General features: G+C 52.3%; 4 protein-coding genes across 4 annotated transcripts; 3 read left to right on the top strand and 1 right to left on the bottom strand.

The window, feature by feature from the left end:
* Nucleotides 1-3,100: 3,100 nt before the first annotated feature.
* Nucleotides 3,101-7,994, top strand: ACET3X_001792 (uncharacterized protein; the record flags this gene model as incomplete). The annotated part of the gene is made up of 4 exons (XM_069447123.1): nucleotides 3,101-3,830; nucleotides 3,882-5,990; nucleotides 6,047-7,667; nucleotides 7,721-7,994. 4 exons carry the CDS (start codon nucleotides 3,101-3,103, stop codon nucleotides 7,992-7,994), a joined length of 4,734 nt encoding a protein of 1,577 aa, XP_069312034.1.
* A 358-nt stretch (nucleotides 7,995-8,352) lies between these two features.
* ACET3X_001791 (uncharacterized protein) lies at nucleotides 8,353-9,507 on the bottom strand (the record flags this gene model as incomplete). Its single annotated transcript, XM_069447122.1, has 1 exon — nucleotides 8,353-9,507. The coding sequence occupies one exon, from the start codon at nucleotides 9,505-9,507 to the stop codon at nucleotides 8,353-8,355; it is 1,155 nt and encodes a 384-aa protein (XP_069312033.1).
* Nucleotides 9,508-11,178: 1,671 nt separating this feature from the next.
* Nucleotides 11,179-12,153, top strand: ACET3X_001790 (uncharacterized protein; the record flags this gene model as incomplete). The annotated part of the gene is made up of 3 exons (XM_069447121.1): nucleotides 11,179-11,733; nucleotides 11,787-11,900; nucleotides 11,953-12,153. The coding sequence occupies 3 exons, from the start codon at nucleotides 11,179-11,181 to the stop codon at nucleotides 12,151-12,153; spliced, it is 870 nt and encodes a 289-aa protein (XP_069312032.1).
* A 1,212-nt stretch (nucleotides 12,154-13,365) lies between these two features.
* On the top strand, nucleotides 13,366-13,964 carry ACET3X_001789 (uncharacterized protein; the record flags this gene model as incomplete). The annotated part of the gene is made up of 2 exons (XM_069447120.1): nucleotides 13,366-13,398; nucleotides 13,455-13,964. 2 exons carry the CDS (start codon nucleotides 13,366-13,368, stop codon nucleotides 13,962-13,964), a joined length of 543 nt encoding a protein of 180 aa, XP_069312031.1.
* Nucleotides 13,965-19,785: the final 5,821 nt, after the last annotated feature.

Here is a 19,785-nt window from a genome sequence, read left to right as displayed (position 1 = left end):
CCAAAAGCCCTTCACGGAGCAACTCGCCCTGAAAGAAGTAGGCAAAGACGAATACGAAATGATCAATCTGCCCCAGAAAATGGGGAATCCGCTGGAAATCGCATACGGCGGGTACGCAATTGCCGTGGCATGCAAAGCAGCATCGCTCACGGTACCGGACGGGTACCATCTCTACTCTATGCAAGGAAACTATCTGGGTCCCGCATCTACGGACCGACCTCTGCGGGCCAGTGTGCGGGTAGTACGGCAGACGAGGACGTTTGCGACACGGCAGGTGGAAGTAAGTCAGACTATTGATGCCGGAAGGGATGGGAAAGGAGGAGGAGGGAAGAGAGTGTGTCTCCTTGCGACTGCGGATTTCATGGTCGCGGAGACGTCGTTGCTACTAGCGTACTCGCCAGCACCTTTGAATGGCTATCCAAGCTGGAAGGATTGTCCCACGCCTTCTACTGTGTACTCTGCCCTTGTCGCGCAAGGAAAAATATCGCAGAAAATGCTGGATACGCACGCGGTAGGATTCAATCTGCTGAAACACTTCTACGACCAACGTCTCTGCCCAGATGGCATCTTCGCACAGAACCTTTACGGCTACGCAAAAGAGCTTCCGCATACACAAGACGACCTACCTCCCTCGTCACGTACAACCGCCGATTGGATCCGCAGCAAAGAAGTCCTACCCAAGCCCATCGATCACATGACCGCACTGACTTTTCTCGTCGACACGGCTATTGCGTTCTTGCCGCTATCATTCAATCATTGCTGGTTTGACGATATAAGTGCAGCGTCGAGTCTGGATTTCTCATTGAGGATCTTTGTGAACAAGGTGGATGTGAATGGGTGGCTGCTCAGAGAGTTGAGGGCGCCGGTTGCGGATCAAGGGCGGAGTTTTGGCGAGGCGTGGATATGGGACAACGAGGGGAGGGCCGTGGCGTGTATGAGTCAGCAGAGTATACTGAGGCCGGCGAAGAAGAGGGCGGAGGGGAAGTTGTGATTTGTGTGTGTTGGAGATGGTGCGGATGGTGAAGATGTTGGTTTTGGGACATGGTTGTGTATGGAGCGCATGTACTATGGATTCGCGATTACAGGTCTCGTGATCGGTTCAAGATGCAAGATGCGAATCTGACAGTCGTATGATTACCTAGGCAACGCTGTCCTATTAAGCTCGTCAGCGCTACCCCAGGATGACCCAGAATGTCAGTGTTCGTATGGGGACAGTCGGCCCGACGGATCTGTCAGACAGTCAGAGTGAACACGCAATCGCAACCGAACATTTTCGGCTACAGATATCGCGAGCTTGCTTCTGTCGGAATCTGTCCTGCCATCTCTGGATATTGCGACGAAGTGCGGCCAAAAATCATCGGCTTGGGTTCCACGACGCCGATTCTTTCATCCGTCTCCAAGCCCTTGGGAGTCGCGCAACAGGTGGATGTTACGCAGATTGCTGCCTAGCGCCCACCATCTGTATCGCTGCACGTCCATCAGGACTCGAGCGCGAGAAGCGCTGTGATCTCGGTTAATATCACAGTGTGGTCTTCGGGTGCAGACGTAAAGGCATAACACGCCAATTGCTGACCGTACTCATATCATCTTGGACTGGTGGTGCCCAGAGGGCGTATGTGACACGCCAACTGCTACTGGTAGGAGGGTGTAAGATTCTCACCGCTCGGGGTACGTCTAGCGGCCAAGTGTTGAATCGATCATTGGACGGCAAACGAGACGCTCGAGGGGAAGAGTGTGTAGAGTCAGCACGCACATTGATAGAGCGCACATTTGACGGCATTTGAGGCATATCGAGGTGGATCAGGCACCCACGACCGGTCATCGGAAGAGTCAAGATCCGCCCGTTGCCACCGTATCGTCCCGCGAACCCCTGCCCCAGCATCAACAAACGAACGCTCCATGGAAACCGGCGAGTGGATTGTCAGCGACTGTGTAGAAGAAGTCGACAGACACGACGGGAACCGGAAGCTTTTGAAGACGGACAGGGTCAGTGAACGTGGCCGTGTAGGGCTGAATGGCCGTTCCATCTTCCGTGGTACCGGAACGAGCAACATCCGCCGCCGAGGAATGGCGCTAGAAGGGTGTAGCCACGAGCGGCAGGTCGAACCAGATCCAGATATCCAACACCGAGCAGATGCCACGCAACGCTTTGGGGCAGTCTCCACAAATCTTCACCCTGAATCTCGCGAACTCCGCCCGCCCAGGCTGCAGCAAGTGTCTGGAGCTGTTGTTTGTTTACACAGGGGCTGAGAGACGCAGTCGTTGCCCGTGACGATGCGCAGACATGCATAGGAAGAGTGCACAGCGTCAAAGACGTCAGAAATATGTATTGCTCGGTGACTCGGCTACCTGCGCGCATACATGCTACGGTTACTGAGACGGTCGCCTGTAGACGAGTGTTTCCTTTTGGGGCGCTGGCGGGAACTCGCTTTCTCATTCGCTTATCTTAGAGGGTAAATGGGCTGGCAGCTGGCGAGGTGGGAATGCTTGGCTAGGCCTCAGAGTAAGCACCGGCTTCTCGTCGGACGAACGAGCTCGGATCATGGCCCTGTATACAGGCTGTAGAGATGGAGCACCGTGTATGCACATTCCACGGCCCTGGTAGCAGGAGCGCAATGCCTGGGCGTGGCAGCGTGCAACACCAGAGCCCCATGGAAACGGCGATCGTCCGTCGCGGCGACGCAACTCGTCCGGTGCATGTTCTCGAAACGACAGTGGCGGAAATGGTAATGAGTCGAATTAACGTCACCGTAGTCTCGCAGCGCTGATTGGCCGTTAGTCTGCTGGATGTCGTACGCACCGTATCCGAAGGCATACGCTAGCTCTTCTCGCTGCAAGCGAAGCCCAGCGCCCCGGGCAGGCAGGCCATCCGTCTCCGGTTCGCAAGCCAAGCCCTCAATCCGCCAAATCCTTTACTGGGGCCCCTCTGGGCTGTCCTCATTAGCTGCGCCTACCTTTATTATTACCCTGCTCGATTCCCCCGGTCTGGTTGTTGTTGTCCTACGATACAACCTCTACTACTTTTTTAATACCTGTCCTTCTTTCCGTTTCCCTTACACTGGACTAATACTAGCCATCAAACGGCGATCTCTCGCCCATCATGTCCTTAGTCGGCAATTTCACCTCCAACTACGATCGGGAGGCTGTATCCGGCGGCGTTCCACCACCAGAGATGGGTGGCAGGCGGCCTTCACACTACAACGACAACGAGCAAGCTGCCGAGTCAGATGCCTCAACCATAGCGGCTGTCGAGAATTCTCCACCAAGGAGTAATAACCAGTATGCCGACAAACCGGATGGATCTTACAACACACATGACGCCGACGAAGCGGCCGAGACTACCAGGAGAGAAGAGGCCGTTCACGCACTTGCCCGACGACTCACCTCGCAAAGCCACCAATCTTCAGCCAACCAGAACCCGTTCAATGCAGCACCAAATTCTTCGCTGGATCCCAACGGCGAGCACTTTAATGCACGAGCATGGACCAAGGCTATGCTCAACCTCCAGTTGAACGACGAGAATGCACCGCCCACACGAACTGCTGGTGTTTCTTTCCGCGACCTCAACGTCCATGGTTTCGGATCTGACACTGATTACCAAAAGAGCGTTGGTAATGTGTGGCTCGACGGACCTGGGCTCATCAAGAAAGTCATGGGTGACAAGGGTCGCAAGATTAACATTCTGCAACACTGCGATGGTCTCGTCGAGGCCGGCGAGATGTTGGTCGTTCTTGGACCTCCTGGATCTGGTTGCTCAACTTTCCTCAAGACCATCACCGGAGAGACACACGGCTTCTTCGTTGACGAAAACTCGCACATCAACTACCAGGGTACGTTTGCACTTTAGATTACACGGTAACCCCTTTACTGACTATGACCAGGTGTCAGCCCAGAGCTCATGAACAAGAACTACCGCGGTGAGGCCATCTACACTGCCGAAGTCGATGTTCATTTCCCCATGATGACCGTTGGAGAGACGCTCTACTTTGCTGCCCAGGCACGTCGCCCAAGGAACATCCCTGGTGGCGTCAGTGTACAGCAGTTTGCCGAGCACCAGCGCGATGTCATCATGGCCTTGTACGGAATTTCTCACACCATCAACACCCGTGTCGGTAACGACTTCCTCCGTGGTGTCTCCGGAGGAGAGCGAAAGCGTGTCACCATCGCCGAAGCCTCCCTCAGCAGAGCGCCCCTGCAAGCGTGGGACAACTCCACCAGAGGTCTCGACTCTGCAAACGCCATCGAGTTCTGCAAAACCCTCCGCATGGAGACTGAGATCAACGGCAGCACTGCCTGCGTCGCCATCTACCAGGCACCTCAGGCTGCTTACGACCTCTTCGACAAGGCACTTGTTCTCTACGAGGGTCGCCAGATCTTCTTCGGAAAGACCACCGAGGCCAAGGCGTATTTCGTCAACATGGGCTTCCACTGCCCCGACCGTCAAACCGATGCCGATTTCTTGACTTCCATGACCAGCCCCTTGGAGCGCATCGTCCGCGAGGGCTTCGAAAACCGTGTTCCCCGCACTCCTGACGAGTTCGCGCAGCGCTGGGCGGAGTCTCCCGAGCGAGCAGCTCTCCTGCGGGACATTGAAGCCTATGAGCAAAAATACCCCATTGGTGGCGAGTCTGCCCAGCGCTTCAAGGAGTCGCGCCAACTTCAGAAGGCCAAGGGCCAGCGCGAGGCGTCGCCTTACACACTCTCGTACACGCAGCAGGTCAAGCTTTGCTTGTGGAGAGGTTTCGTTCGCTTGAAGGCAGATCCCAGTATCACCGTCACCCAACTCGTCGCCAACTCCATCATGGCCCTCATCATCTCGTCCGTCTTCTACAACCTCCCATCGACCACTTCAAGTTTCTACTCTCGCTCCGCTCTTCTCTTCTTCGCCATTCTGATGAACGCCTTCGGTTCCGCCCTCGAGATTCTGACGCTTTACGCCCAACGTCCCATTGTCGAAAAGCACTCGCGCTACGCCTTGTACCACCCATCCGCTGAGGCCTTTGCCAGTATGTTGACCGACATGCCGTACAAGATTGTCAACGCCATCACTTTCAACCTGGTCCTCTACTTCATGACGAACCTCCGACGTGAACCCGGAAACTTCTTCTTCTTCGTCCTCATCTCCTTCACACTGACGCTTGTCATGTCCATGTTCTTCCGTTCCATCGCTGCTCTGTCCCGTTCCCTTGTCCAGGCTCTCGCACCCGCCGCTATCCTCATCTTGGGTCTTGTCATGTACACCGGTTTCGCTATCCCTCCCAGCTACATGCTGGGTTGGTCCAAGTGGATCCGCTACATCAACCCTGTCAGTTACGGTTTCGAGGCCCTCATGGTCAACGAATTCCACAACAGGCAGTTTGAGTGCAACGAGTACATCCCATTCGGTGCTGGCTACGAGGACATCTCTGGCCCTCAGCAAGCTTGCAGGACCATCGGATCTGTTCCTGGACAGCCGTACGTCAATGGCGACGATTACATCAACTCGGCCTTCAACTACTACGCCAAGAACAAGTGGCGCAACTTCGGTATCATGTGGGCCTTCATGATTGGTCTCATGCTCGTCTACCTTGTTGGTACTGAATTCATCACCGCCAAGAAGTCCAAGGGTGAAGTCCTTGTCTTCCGTCGTGGCCACAAGCTTCCTGCGCCCAAGAGCAAGTCTGAAGAGGATCTCGAAGCCGCTGTTCCCGGACGCAACGTCGCTGCTCAGAATGATTCCGACAACATTGCCATTATCGAACGCCAAACTGCCATCTTCCAGTGGGAGGACGTCTGCTACGACATCACCATCAAGAAGGAGCCCCGCCGTATCCTTGACCACGTCGACGGATGGGTTAAGCCCGGTACTCTAACTGCGCTCATGGGTGTCTCTGGTGCTGGTAAAACGACGCTTCTCGACTGCTTGGCTACACGTACCACTATGGGTGTCATCACCGGTCAAATGTTGGTCGACGGCAAGCCTCGTGACGACTCTTTCCAGCGTAAGACAGGTATGTCTTCCTGTACTATTCCCCTTTGTGCGACCATATGCTAACGTCATGTCCAGGTTACGCTCAGCAGCAAGATCTCCATCTCTCTACCTCGACTGTCCGTGAAGCCCTTACTTTCTCCGCCGTTCTCCGTCAGCCGGCGCACGTCCCTCGTCAAGAGAAGGTCGAGTACGTCGAGGAGGTTATCAAGCTTCTGGAAATGACCGAATACGCCGACGCCGTCGTCGGTGTCCCTGGTGAAGGTCTCAACGTCGAGCAGCGCAAGCGTCTTACTATCGGTGTAGAACTGGCTGCGAAGCCCGCTCTTCTTCTCTTCTTGGACGAACCCACCTCTGGACTGGACTCTCAAACATCTTGGGCTATCCTCGATCTCCTGGACAAGCTGAAGAAGAACGGCCAGGCTATTCTTTGCACCATCCATCAGCCCAGTGCCATGTTGTTCCAACGTTTCGATCGTCTTTTGTTCCTGGCCCGTGGTGGACGTACCGTCTACTACGGAGAGGTTGGTGAAAACTCCAAGATTCTGGTCGACTACTTTGTCCGCAACGGTGGTCCTCCTTGCCCGCCTGCCGCCAACCCTGCCGAATGGATGTTGGAGGTCATTGGTGCCGCTCCTGGTTCGCACACAGACATTGACTGGCACCAGACCTGGCGCAACTCTGAGGAGTACCGTGAGGTCAAGCGCCATCTCGCTGAACTCAAGTCGGAACGTGGCCAGGCTGAAGCTCTCCAGCGTACTATGTCTGCTCAGAAACGCGAGGACAAGGCTGCCTTCCGCGAGTTCGCCGCTCCTTTCCCAGTCCAACTCCGCGAGACCATGGTCCGTGTCTTCCAGCAATACTGGCGCACACCCTCGTATATCTACTCCAAGACCTTCCTCTGTGTTCTTTCCGCTCTCTTCATCGGTTTCTCGCTCTTCCAGATGCCCAACACTCAGACGGGTCTCCAGAACCAACTGTTCGGTATCTTTATGTTGCTTACAATCTTCGGTCAGTTGGTCCAGCAGATCATGCCTCACTTTGTCACCCAGCGTGCCTTGTACGAGGTTCGTGAGCGCCCTTCCAAGACCTACTCTTGGAAGGCATTCATGATCTCCAACATTGTTGTCGAACTTCCCTGGAACTCGCTCATGGCTGTGCTCATCTACTTCTGCTGGTACTATCCCATCGGCCTGTACATGAACGCAGAGTACACCGACTCCGTCACCCTCCGCGGCTTCCAGCTCTTCCTCTTCGTCTGGATGTTCTTGCTCTTCACTTCGACATTCACGCACATGGTCATCGCTGGCATCGACTCCGCTGAGACTGGTGGCAACATAGCCAACTTGATGTTCTCGCTCTGCCTCATCTTCTGTGGTGTCCTTGCCCAGCCTTCCGACTTCCCTCGCTTCTGGATCTTCATGTACCGCGTCTCGCCTTTCACCTACATGGTGTCTGGCATGTTGTCTGTTGGTCTTGCCAACAGTGTAGTGGAATGTGCGGAGAATGAGCTGATCCACTTCGACCCTCGCCCGAACCAAACTTGCGGTGAATACATGGCAGACTGGACAGCGGTTGCTGGCGGCAAGATGCGGAACCCTGGAGCAACGAGCAACTGCGAATTCTGTGCCATCGAGGACACCAACGTCTTCCTTTCAGGTATCTCTTCCGACTACTCCGACGTGTGGCGTAACTTTGGGTAAGCCGACCTTCTACATGCTTGAATGAAACCCTGCTAACTCTCTTTCACAGTATCCTCTGGGTCTACATCATCTTCAACGTTGGTGCCGCTCTCGCCTTGTACTACCTCGTCCGCATGCCCAAACCCAAGAAGGAGAAGGCCGACAAGAAGGAGGTCGGTGGACACAAGGGCGCTGTCAAGGAGGAGAAGCTTGACCAGCCTTCGCACGTTGGTAGCAGCCGCAACTCAAACGCCGATGGTGACAAGGGTGTTGAGGCTGCAAGATACGCTTCAATCACCGGTGCCAACACACCACCAGCCCAAGAGATCTCAGAGAAGGCATAAGCACTACGCTTGTCCCGCCTTTTCGTTTTTCAACTCTCGTTTGGCTTTTTTGATACATGTACTCGCTGATATCGGCCTTATACCTTTTCAAGACTTAGATCTATTGTTTCTCATACGCTCAAGCGCTGAGCACATACTCATCAAGCATTTTTTGTATATACACACCTAATCCAACAATGGTCCGCTTGCCAACTTGCGTACCATTATGTTGAAATGACTGAAATATGACTGGAACTTTAAAATACTTCGACTTTAGTATGATATGTGTTCGTGATTGTGGGTATGGCTAGTTGTCAGGATGTATTATGTTATGCTGTTTCATGACAATTAGTGACAATGATGGTTTGGCAGTGTACGTCTATGCAACAGTATCAGACTCTGTATGTGCGAGTAATCCAGCACCTTCATCCCGGCTATGCCCGACACTTCTCCACACATGGCCCTCGGTGCGTCCAGTCCTCCGATCCTCAATCCTCCTCGCAGCCACAAAGCCCCAGTGCCACACTAGTCCAGAGATGAAACCCACGGCGTCATTCTTAAAGGTAAGAAGAGCAGCCACAGTGACCAGCATAACCATCCACCTGTCCTTCCTGTCCCGCTCATCGAGGTCCTTGACCCTCTTGCCGTCCCACGTCATGTCCCTGTCCAGCACGCGAAGATCGCGAGCGTCCGTGTTGATGCTCTCGCCGACCTTGGCTAGTTCCACGCCAGCAGCGAGCACAAGGACACCCAGTAGGGACTTGGGGATATTGTGAAGCACATCAATAATGGCCGATGATTTCCAAAAGGCGATGAGACCGAGCACGAACTTGATCACGCCTAGGAAGATGATGCTGGAACCGCTGCGCGCGCCGAACCGGAACTGGCCCGCTAATCCACCGGAGCCGTGGCAGGCGGGCATGGCTCCGAACCAGCAGCCTACGAGATTGATCACAGCGACAGAGATGCCTAGCTCCGTGACTGTGGGTGCCGCTGGGTAGGTTGGCGATGGCAGGAGGTCAGATGCGAGCGCCGATGCTGCAATGACAGAGTTGAGAAGCGTAAGAGGAAGTTGGCCCAGAGACGCGGTTGTCGTTGCTTTCAGGAAATCCTTGCCCGAGGGATGGAGAACGGGAATCGCGGCACGTGGCACATGGACGTTGTCGCTTTGCGGAGACGTAAGGGATAGCAGGATGCCGACTGTGAAGATGATCATAGCATATGGCACCCTGGGATACGGAAACGTGCATAGTAAGAGGACAACGGCTGCAACCGCCACAAACAGATTGTCGCCCCACCACGGACCCGTCCACTCTAGTGGGGAAAGTAGCTTCGTTCCGGTGCTCAAACAGAGCGATAGACCTGCTCCTACTTGGATTCCCTTGACCACTGGAATCGGGGTAACGCGGTTCGCCCAGTTGACCAGGCCGAAGATGCTGAATACGCCTACGAAGCCCGCGACAACAAGACCAGCTGCGGCGTTCTCTTCCAAGGTAAACTGCCGAGCTATGGCTACTGCGGCAATAGCCTTCATAGGCTGTACGGGCAGAGGTATGCCAAATGCAAGGCCGGTCAGGATATTTGCCGCTCCAGTAAATAATAATGTCGAGGGTAATGATATCGAGTTGGTCAAGACCAACGCAGTCATAAGCGGCAGCAGAGTCCCAAGGTCGCCCAGCGAGCCGGAAAGCTCTGCCAACGGCTGCGATTTAATCGTCTCGACATTATGTATCTGCGTGCGGCGAAAGCGCCGCATCGAGTTCCGTAAGAAAGACATGAAGTGTGCGCAGGTGAAACAAGCAACCGCAAAAGAAAAAGATGCAACGGAAACCGCGAACAGAGGAAAAGAAAAAGAGATCTAGGGCTGCTATATCATGATAGGAGGTGTGTGTCGTTGGGTAAAAGGCGGGATGCAGACACGGCGGGACCCGGAGAGACGAGTCGTAGGCTCGATAAGCTCGTGCGCACGCGGAAGGAAGACGTCACTCAGCCTCATTGCTCTGGGTCTCGTGCGCCCACACCGCCTGCAGCGGTACAGCGTGACAACACATCCCACCCTGCACGACTGTCTTGAAGCAGCGATTATGCACCGTCGCTGTCTCCACGTAAATCGATGGTTGCTGCGGAACTTGCTACTTAGAGTAACTCCGAGCTCCTTGTGGCTTGCATGAGGGGGCACCAAGGGCCACAGCGTATGCAGCTGCGTTGAGCGATGATTGGTCAGACCGCCATCTGGTAGCATGCGGCTGTGTGGAAAAGGGCACGAAAGGGCAGCGATAATCAACGGTCTTTTCTAAACTTGCCTAAGAGAGCATATTGAGTGCCACAAGCCAAGGGTGCGAGGGGCACCGAGGGGCACCGGATCCTGGCCGTGATCGATGGTCTCCCCACGACTTACCCAACATGGTGTTTTCGGAAGCTGGGGTGCAAGGTATGGGGGCGTGCACTGTGGGATGCGCTACAGTGTAGTGGTGAACGGACCCCGGAAAGTTATCGAGGCGGTATATTTGGGAGTGAGTATGCGAGGGACGAAGACTGAATAACAATTCACTCTACTCCTGTACAGTCAATTGCCACATACCTGCCAGACGTCAGCATGAATAAGTAGGGGAGGTATAGAGCGCTGCAGTTCTACTTACGAGATTGGAAAGATAAAAACAAAGTTGTGTTCTCTAAGCACAACGCCGATGGTTGAAACACTAGATTCAGAGTCTCCATTCTGTCCACGAGTCGAACTGGGAAAGACAAAAGCCCAGGTCCAACTCTAGGCGGCAGACAATGTTTTGACTTCTACGACCAGAGCTCCAGATATGATCTTTCCTGGTTCGGCAGCTGTACGCGCAGCTCGATACTCCACCATGCTCACGACTTCGGTCTTCTTGGCAGCGGTTAGTGGTTCTTGTTCGGTCAAATTAGGCAACGTCTGAACCCTGAGGCATGTCGGGTCCCGCAGTTGAGCTATCAACACCAACATCCGTCCACGTATGCGCCTTGTTGAAGGCGCGACGATGAAATCTCAACCCGCCAGTTCCACAAATGCGGTCGTACTATCAGATGTGGGGAACATGCGCGTCGATGGACAACCCATGGGTCCTGGCATACATAGAAGCTGCTGTCGCCCTGTCGTCCCCCAATACTCCGCATTCAGATCCTCTCCTACAACGACTCTCAGTTCTTGAAAAAAGCCAAATCCCCACACCGCAAAATGAGTCCAACAGCCATCAGTAGCGTCGCTAGCGCACTGACTTCCTCTACGACATCAGCGACCCCACAAACACCAGCACTCTTCTCCCTCACAGGAAAAACAGTCGCTATCACAGGAGGTGGACGTGGGCTTGGAATAACTCTTGCCTTCGCCGTGGTTGAAGCTGGTGGACATGCGGCTTGCCTGGACATCCTCCCAGAACCAAGCAACACAGAATGGCAGGAATTGACAAAGCTTGCCAGCCAACTGGGTACTTCAGCGACATACCGTCGATGCGACGTCACTAGCGAAGCGGAGGTCACCCAAGTGCTGGACGAGATATCCCGCGAGGGAGACGAGCGAGGTGCGCCACTCAATGGTATGGTCGCATGCGCGGGTATCCAGCAAAGGGTACCAGCGCTCGACTATGAGGCCTCAGACTTTGAGCGTATGCTTCGTGTCAACGTAGTAGGCGCATTCATATCGGTCAAGAGGGCAGCGAGGATATTGAAAGACAAGGGTACTGGTGGCTCAATTGTGCTCATCGCTAGCATGTCGGGTCAGGTCGCGAATAGGGTAAGGACATTTATGTTGGCTGGACACGTTAGTGGATCTAACCATAATTCCAGGGTCTTACTTGTACAGCCTACAATACCAGCAAATCAGCTGTTCATCAAATGTGTCGCTCGCTAGCGCAAGAATGGGGTCAATACGGCATTCGGGTGAACACGCTTTCGCCAGGCGTAAGGCTTTTCGCATCGCACTACATGGGAACTTTACTAATTTCATACGTAGTACATTCGAACTGCGATGACCGACGAACTCCTCGCCGCGGATCCAGATGTAGAGAAGACATGGATGGCCGGCGCACTACTTGGAAAACTTGGCGTACCAGATGACTTCAAAGCACCAGCAGTATTCTTATTGGCGGAAGGCAGCCGGTTCATGACTGGCGCAGACCTGAGAGTGGATGGCGGCCACTGTGCTTCGGCATAAGCTCTCAGTATAATGCTATCACAGTTATATTCATCGACTCCAGTTGGTCAGACCAGATCTCTTCTTCGTCGTACCCAGCCACAAGCGATGCCTGGGTGGATCATCACAACCACGGTACTCTATACCAGCATACGTCGCACCCACAATACGAAATTTCGAGTGTATAAAACATCGCTTTTTCAGTTGTAGCTTTCCCATCTCACATCTTACGAGAAAAGATCAAGTGTGTCTTCACGAACACACTAGATGCACAATCCAGCCATGTCCACCAACAACAGAAATGAACGGAGCCATCTCCCAGCATCCCCCACCGCTACCAATGCGACTCCTCGCACCATTCCGACCCCGCCCCCTTATTCCGCTTCCGATCTGCCTCCTTACACTACTTCTGCACCACGTCCTCAGCACAGATCAAACCCACCTCCCACACGCGTCGAATATGTTGAATTTCCCCCTAGCCTCGTCCACTCGTCCCGCAATTTCGTCTACCGTGCATACCCGGGCAACGACATCGAGTCTGCATTGAACACAGAGACCACCTCGCTCCACCGCTCATTGGAAATTTACCGGTCGCACCGAACATCAGCGGCTCGGATCTCTCGAAGGAGGATCTTGATTCCGAACTTGAGGTCGAAGGAGAGATCGCGCGACTGTCTGGCTGGTAGTCTTCTCTGTGGGTTGGTTTTTCTCTTGGGCATCAGCGTAATCTTCACCATCTTCCTCGTCGCCAACGAGGCGTTGTCCGGTGTTGCGAATAGAGGAACCCATCTTGCAGAATCGGCTGTCTAGAACCATCGGGTGGGCTAGGTCAGGGTAGTTTGTGGTGTGCCATTCTGTAGGGCTCTCCATATAGATTCCTTGGATTGATGTCTGGTAGTAGACCTTTACTTGTCATAACGGCATCTTTGACTTGTGGGTTTTAGGCATCTAGCTATTGCAAATACGTCATAGAAATCTCACATCGTTGCTGTGCCCCAAATTTGATGGTTCCCTGAACACTTCTCAGTCCAATCGTTTTGTAATCGCTTGCGTAGGGTTGTTACGCCCCGTCATCTGCATCCATATAAGCCCATCCACCCTCGGAACATAACGGACACCATAGTTGCTCGTGTTTGTAACGATAAAGCAATTTTACTTGCTATTGTTGACCACTCAGAGAAGAAGTTCAGCTGCTGAAAAGGCAGGAAAGCGTTTCTTACCATGACAGGCGTCATGCTGTTCTGTATCGCCGACGAGGCAAAGCCTGTGGGTTTCACATCATGTCCACTTGACCCATCGCACGATGTTAATGCTCTTGCTAGTTTGTCCACAAGATCACCAACCACACTTTCCAGTCGAAAGATCCCTTCTATCTTGCCGAGTCCAAGACCTGCCCTGACGAGGCCTCTGACTTCAAACGCAAGCTCGAAAACTCCGATTTCTCAAGCGAGTTCACTTCCGTGGAGGAGTGTCAAGAGTGGATGTTACGCGAGCAGCTCAAACACAACTTCATGGAGACCGACTTCATTCACATTGCAGATGCGCGTAGTGCCAAGGACAAAACACTCTTGACCTGTGTGTATTCTGACGAGCCCTTGTCCATCCAGCTGGCTCCAGAAGGGGAACCCGAACAACAGCTCCCTCCGAAAGCGCATACTTGGTGTAGCTGGCGTATCAGGTCTCAAGATGCGGAGGCGATTGAGAGTCACATACAGCATGGAGAGCCGGGAGACGCGTGGCCGGTATTCTATCTGAGAAAGGACGAGATCACGGACGCGAATGGTGTGATTGATATGGAAAAGGCAACGAAAATGGTTTGGGGAGAAGATTAGACATGGAGATGAGCGCCGCGTTATTGCTTTTCAAGCTATAGTCTTTGGATCTTACCTCTCCGATGGGTTGGGTTTTCAGGCGTATCACTACCTAGACCAAGGACAGACTACCTGGGCATTGATCGCATCCACTGTAGTCGGATATTGCCACATCATTGTAGTGTGACCCTAAGAATATCATGATTTTTATTGGAATGAAGTAAGGTGTACATCTTTGAGTTCGATCAAAACATAAATCTCTAATATAATTAAGATCAATGTAGAAGAATGACGTCACTCTTATACTGACGCGAAGGGAATCCGCTGGGCAGTCGCGCCACACCATCGTTATCATTTGTATTTAGCCTGAAAAAAGCCTTACTGCTGACCGTGTCGGCTTACACTGTGAACCCACAGCGTACACGTAGCTAGGTCAGGCTGAAAGCACACAAGGCTGAGTGTCCAAGGCTGAGCCGACCCCCGCACCGTCGTCCCTAATGAGTGGCCATCTGCGACAGGGCGCATAACTGTGCTGCGCCGCCAGGCAGCAAGAGTCATCTTGCCAGTTTCCTGCTTGTCACTTCATCCCACCTTTCGACTTTGCGTACACCCGTCATGGCCGAAGTGGCCGGCACTATCTTTGGTGTCATTTCCCTCTCCATACAGCTATTTGACAAACTGAACGCGTACACCAACAGTGTCAAAGATGCAAGAACGAAGGCTGAACAAATCACCCGCGAGCTGGACGCACTGGTAGACCTTCTTGAGAATCTGGAGACGATCATTAGCAAGCTGGACCCTACTACATCCACCACATTGACGAAGAATAGCATTCAAGAATGCGCACGCGCTATCGAGATAATCCGATCGAGGCTTGGAGATGTCACGCCGGTCAAAAGCTCCGTTAGGTTCTGGTCACGTTCTAGGAACGTCATCAAGCGACTGGCATATCCCATCAAAGAGAGCGATATCAAGTACTGGAAAGATGTTCTATCCAGTATTCAACAGAGTCTACAGACCGCGTTGCTTGCTTCGCAAACGTAACAACCCGTCCCGTATACGTCGGAATGATATCTCAGCTAACAGTTCCTAGCGATCAGCAGCAACGATACTTCACAACTCTACAAGCACAACTTGACCAACTCTCTCTCAATACTAGTGCTGGTATTCAGATGATTCTGGACCAGCAGCGAAGCGCTCAAACCCTGGCTGGACGGACCGTAGACCAGAGTTCAGGCGCAGAGATCTCTGTCTACCAAAGACACCAAGGACCATTGCATTCCATCTTCCAGGACTGTGATCATTCTCTTGCCCAAGAGACATCATTCGGCTCTCACCCTCAAATTGGACCTCAAATAGGAAGACGTAATGATCTATCCGACATGCTGCTGCCAGTGTCTGCAGTTGATTTAGAAGACGATGTCGCGACTTTTCGAAATCTCGAGCGGAAAATACGACCAAATCGTCTCCGATTAAAGAAGAAGTCCAACCCTTTCAACACATGTACATGCCGGAAACGCCGTCAGGAGAGACAATTTGTGCAATCACCATTTGTTGTGTCGCTGAACAAAGTGCACTTCCATGATCCCACCTGCCCGTTCTGGATACCTGGGACTCACGATATGAACTTTAGCTTTGGGATGATACTGTGCTACTTTATCCTTGGGCTGAGGCTTCGCGTGTTCATGACGTTGTCGATTGCAAGTGGCACGTTTTCTGTCAGTCCAAATTTGTCGGCACGTCGAATCGTCTCTTGGAACTCCCCAGCATTCAAGCTGATCGATCGGCTATTCGAATCTCCTCATAAGTTTTCACTTATGGACAGCTCTGTAGAGTTGACAAAATTGTTCCAAACACGTGAGGCATCACCACACGACCGCTTGGAAGATGGGAGTACGCTTCTACACGTAAGTTCTGATCCAGTCCATTTCAGCATTGAGAAATATACTGAGTGTCGAAAGCGTTTCTGTTATAGATTTAGGCAAGAAACTCGTAGACTTAGTCGTGAATACCCCTATTTCGCTACGTTCGACTTGGATGGCTATCGATCGTTTGCCAGTCACATCTTACGCTACATGTCCTATGCGGATGCATCGGATACTGATAATTATGGCGAGTATGTAACATACATTAACCAAAATGATAATGGCTAATGAAAAGTCATTAGAACATGCGTGGACAATCTTTTTGGGTCTCGATACTCAGAAAATAGTCTACCAGTGCCACTTGTCACCGACCTCTTGCAGCATGACTTAAAGATATCACCAAGGAGCGGACCTCTGCAAAGGGTAACATCTTCGGTCCCACTGGATTTTAGTGAATTTCCGGATCCGTTCATTGGTTTTAGTGATGTGATGGTAGCAGCATTGCTGAGGTCAGAAGCGGAGTTTAGTAGACTTGTACAAAGACGCCATCCTGAAGAGGTATTGAAGCAGGAAGAAGCTTCCGAACTCTACCAGTTGGCTACTCGTATGGGTTGGGTGCGCGGCTGCCAGATTCTTCTCGATGCAGGTTTCCGGTATATATGGTATCCCGACAGTTTGCAAGACGCACCTTCCAGAGTGCCAGGGACATCCTACCTTCTCCACAAAGCCTTGGAATCTCGAAATCAGGAAATGGTCCAATTCTGGCTCGAAGAACGTGAACATGGTTCAACGGATTGTGTTACATCTATTGGGAATCTAGAGAGCGCTGTGGTGTATGCTTTGGGCATTTCAAACGCAAAGATAGCAAAGATCCTTCTTGCGCATCTGGTCAAGCAAAGATCTTCGCTCCGAGAAATCATGGAACTGTCTGGTGTCGAGTGTGGATGCGCGATGAAATCAAAGGGTTTACTTGACACCCACGCCACTTGTGCACTACGTGCACTTGATGAACAGGGCTTTGAGCTACAAGCTTCTTTTCGGCCAACATTCGAGAATATTTACAGCATCGACACGATTTATGAACCCCCAAATTCGTCTACTGACCTTCTACAGACTCTGCAATTTCTGTACGACGCGGGTTTCACGGACGTTACAAAAGCGGATATCGAGTGCTGCCGAAAAGACCTCCCCACACCGTTACACATGGCGATGAGTCTATATTATGACGACATCTACGGGTCTCCTTCATTGCCTAGGTTTTTCGAAATGGTAGATTGGTTTCTCGCCAGAGGAGCAGACCTGACGGATTGCTGGCCGGGGTCGAGAACTACTGCACCGCATTGGATCAGCACAAAAGCAGCACTCTACTGCTACTGCATCCTAGGGAGAGGCGAAGCGATACCAAAAGATGTTCTAAAGAAAATCGCAGATCAGTTTCGACACACATCCACAGACGACTGCGAGTGCGGCTGTAGTACGCATGGGTGTACTAGCATTACATGCTTCTGCAAGGCCGCATGGATTTGGGATGATGATGATGATTTGGTGAGCATCTTAACCTGTATGGGACCAGGACGCGTCACTACATTCGACTTGGCAAGGCAACATCTTCATCATCTAAAGTTTCGAGAGATGGTGCAGTGCGTTGGAAGCGCAGCGGGAGGGGTGACAAATAGATGGATCGTCTCCGAGTTCATCCGGCTATGTGTATTTTCCTGGCTGGGAATACGCCATACCTGCTGCAACATCCGTGGATTATGGTATTCTACTGAACCCGACATCTCGCCTCAGTCGTTTCTACATCCCCCAGACGAGTTACAAAGAATCCGGGAGGAAGACGCACATCTCACGACTATCCTAGAGAAGATAGTACCTCTTTTCGATGCACGGTACGACACGCACGAAGGCGGCCTCCAATCTTTTGTGGATGAGATCCTACGACCGGAGATGAAAATTGTGCTTGACCGACTGAAGCAAGAGGACGAAACATTGTATGCCGCTGGCAGGCGGGAGATTGGTGTTGTAATGGTTAACGAATGCGAGAGTGACGAACGGGAGAGAGATGCCTGAGGTCGACGTCGAAATTGACGTAGATGTAGGAAGCAGGGAGTGGTATCAGTAAATACAATAAATTTTCTTAAAGGTATGCACTTGTAGTTATCCTTTGAAATTGTCATATGGGTGACCACAAATACCATTGGAGTTCATTCTGAGTAAGACGAGCTTGATTCAAGAAAACAGACTTCTTAGTGATCAAGTGACGGTTGGAGGATGAATAGGATTATAATGTGATGCCAGCCTCGTCAGACTATCTACCAGCTACAACAAAAAGGGGTATATCAATTACACAAGAAGGGGACAGTATGGTTCCGCTTAGTGGAATAGGTCTTGAGCAGCAGCAGCGGTCGCCTGGGCTTGCGCCTTGGCTGCCTCGTTCGCAGCGGCCATGGCAGCTGAGAGATCATTGTCGACCTTTTGCTGCGAAGAGCTTCCAGGACGATTGTCAGCAGTTCCTTCACGTTCTCCGACCGCAGCTGCAGCGAGGTGTTGCAGGCCGGCCATGTTGGGTTCTACGGCAGGACTAGCTTGCTCCGGACCGGTGTAAGGGGGAGTGGAAGACTTTTTCTTTTGTAACAGTTCTCCGATTGCCGTTTCCCAACCCAGACCGTCGGAGCTGCGATGTATAATCTGACCGTTGGACAGCGCATCGTTCATCTCTTTGATGCTCGCGTTCGCCTCCGCTTGCATCTCGACTCGGTCGGCCAATTCGGTAAGAGACGTAGCCACTAGAGCGGCGAAGATGTGGTGCAAGGGGGTTATCGCGCCGCTCGTCAGGTTACTGAGCAGTTCCTTGGTGGCCTCAAAAACTTCTCCAGAGGGTATGTTTTGCAATGAAAGTCGCGCGACGAACACTCTGAGATACTGATGCGCCAAGTGGGGAGGGGAGTTGCGCGTCAAAGTGGTTAGATCAATGGACTGTTTGACTTCGTCTAGCGCCCCATTGAGATACTCCGATTCCACAGTTCCAGGTTTGAGTGCTGAAAAGGCAAAGGGAGCCGATGGTTCGACATTTGGAACACTTCCTGCGCGGTTCACGTAGGCTATTCGGCCGACAATTAGGGCAGTACCTGATAAGTTAGTCCAGTGTTCTGAAACGCAAAAGCTTGTACTTACGGGCAAGGTAATAGCCGACTTCGCCCAGAGCTATGTAGTCATCGCGCGAAAGAGTTCCAGAATATCTTCGAATCATCATGTCCTTTGATCGACTAGAGCCGTGGAAACGATCTAAAATCAAAGCAGTCCAATACACGCGACGTGCTGTCTGGTATACTTCAAGGTCCTGCTCTTTCATCGCAGCCAATGTCCTCGAGTCATTGATCGCTGCGTCAGCAATACAGGCTGAGATGCGGCCCAGTAGTCCTGTTGTACTGCCTATGACGCCTGGGCTTGGTCTGTCGGACGCTGCAGCAAGCAGTATCAGCGACTGACAGTAAACCAAGTGGTTATAAAACTGTCGCGAACTGTCTGCGTCGTGGAGGCAGTAGTTGGCCGCATCGACAGAAGTGAAACATTGCTGTAACAACTGATTAAGGCTGATGTCGATAGGCGGCAAGGCTTTCGAGGCAACAGATCGTATGCAGCCTTCCAACGCCAGAAAGAAGGCCTCTCGTAGCTTAGGCGGACAGTTTGTGAGGCGGTTTAATTGCGATTCGTGATGTGGTAAGACAGGTAGTGTGGGGTGAATGATGTTGTAATATCTGAATCACAGTTAGTGTCAGGCAAAAGTTATAGGTGCAGGTATACGTACGCTTTGAGGATTTCTTCATGAGAGCCAGTGATCAAGCTGCCGCCTAGATTCATGTCTCCAAAAGAGGTGCGACGATTGCCGTTGAGCGATGACTCTTGGTCCGGTAGCACAGGCAGACCGTGTGCGTCTACAGATGTCCCGTTTCCGCGGTCCTGGACAGACCAATTAG

Source organism: Alternaria dauci, chromosome 1, assembly GCF_042100115.1.
Source record: "Alternaria dauci strain A2016 chromosome 1, whole genome shotgun sequence".
NCBI lineage: Eukaryota > Fungi > Ascomycota > Dothideomycetes > Pleosporales > Pleosporaceae > Alternaria > Alternaria dauci.
The sequence above is the reverse complement of the archived record's forward strand: the minus strand, read 5'-3'. Positions and strand labels throughout refer to the sequence as shown.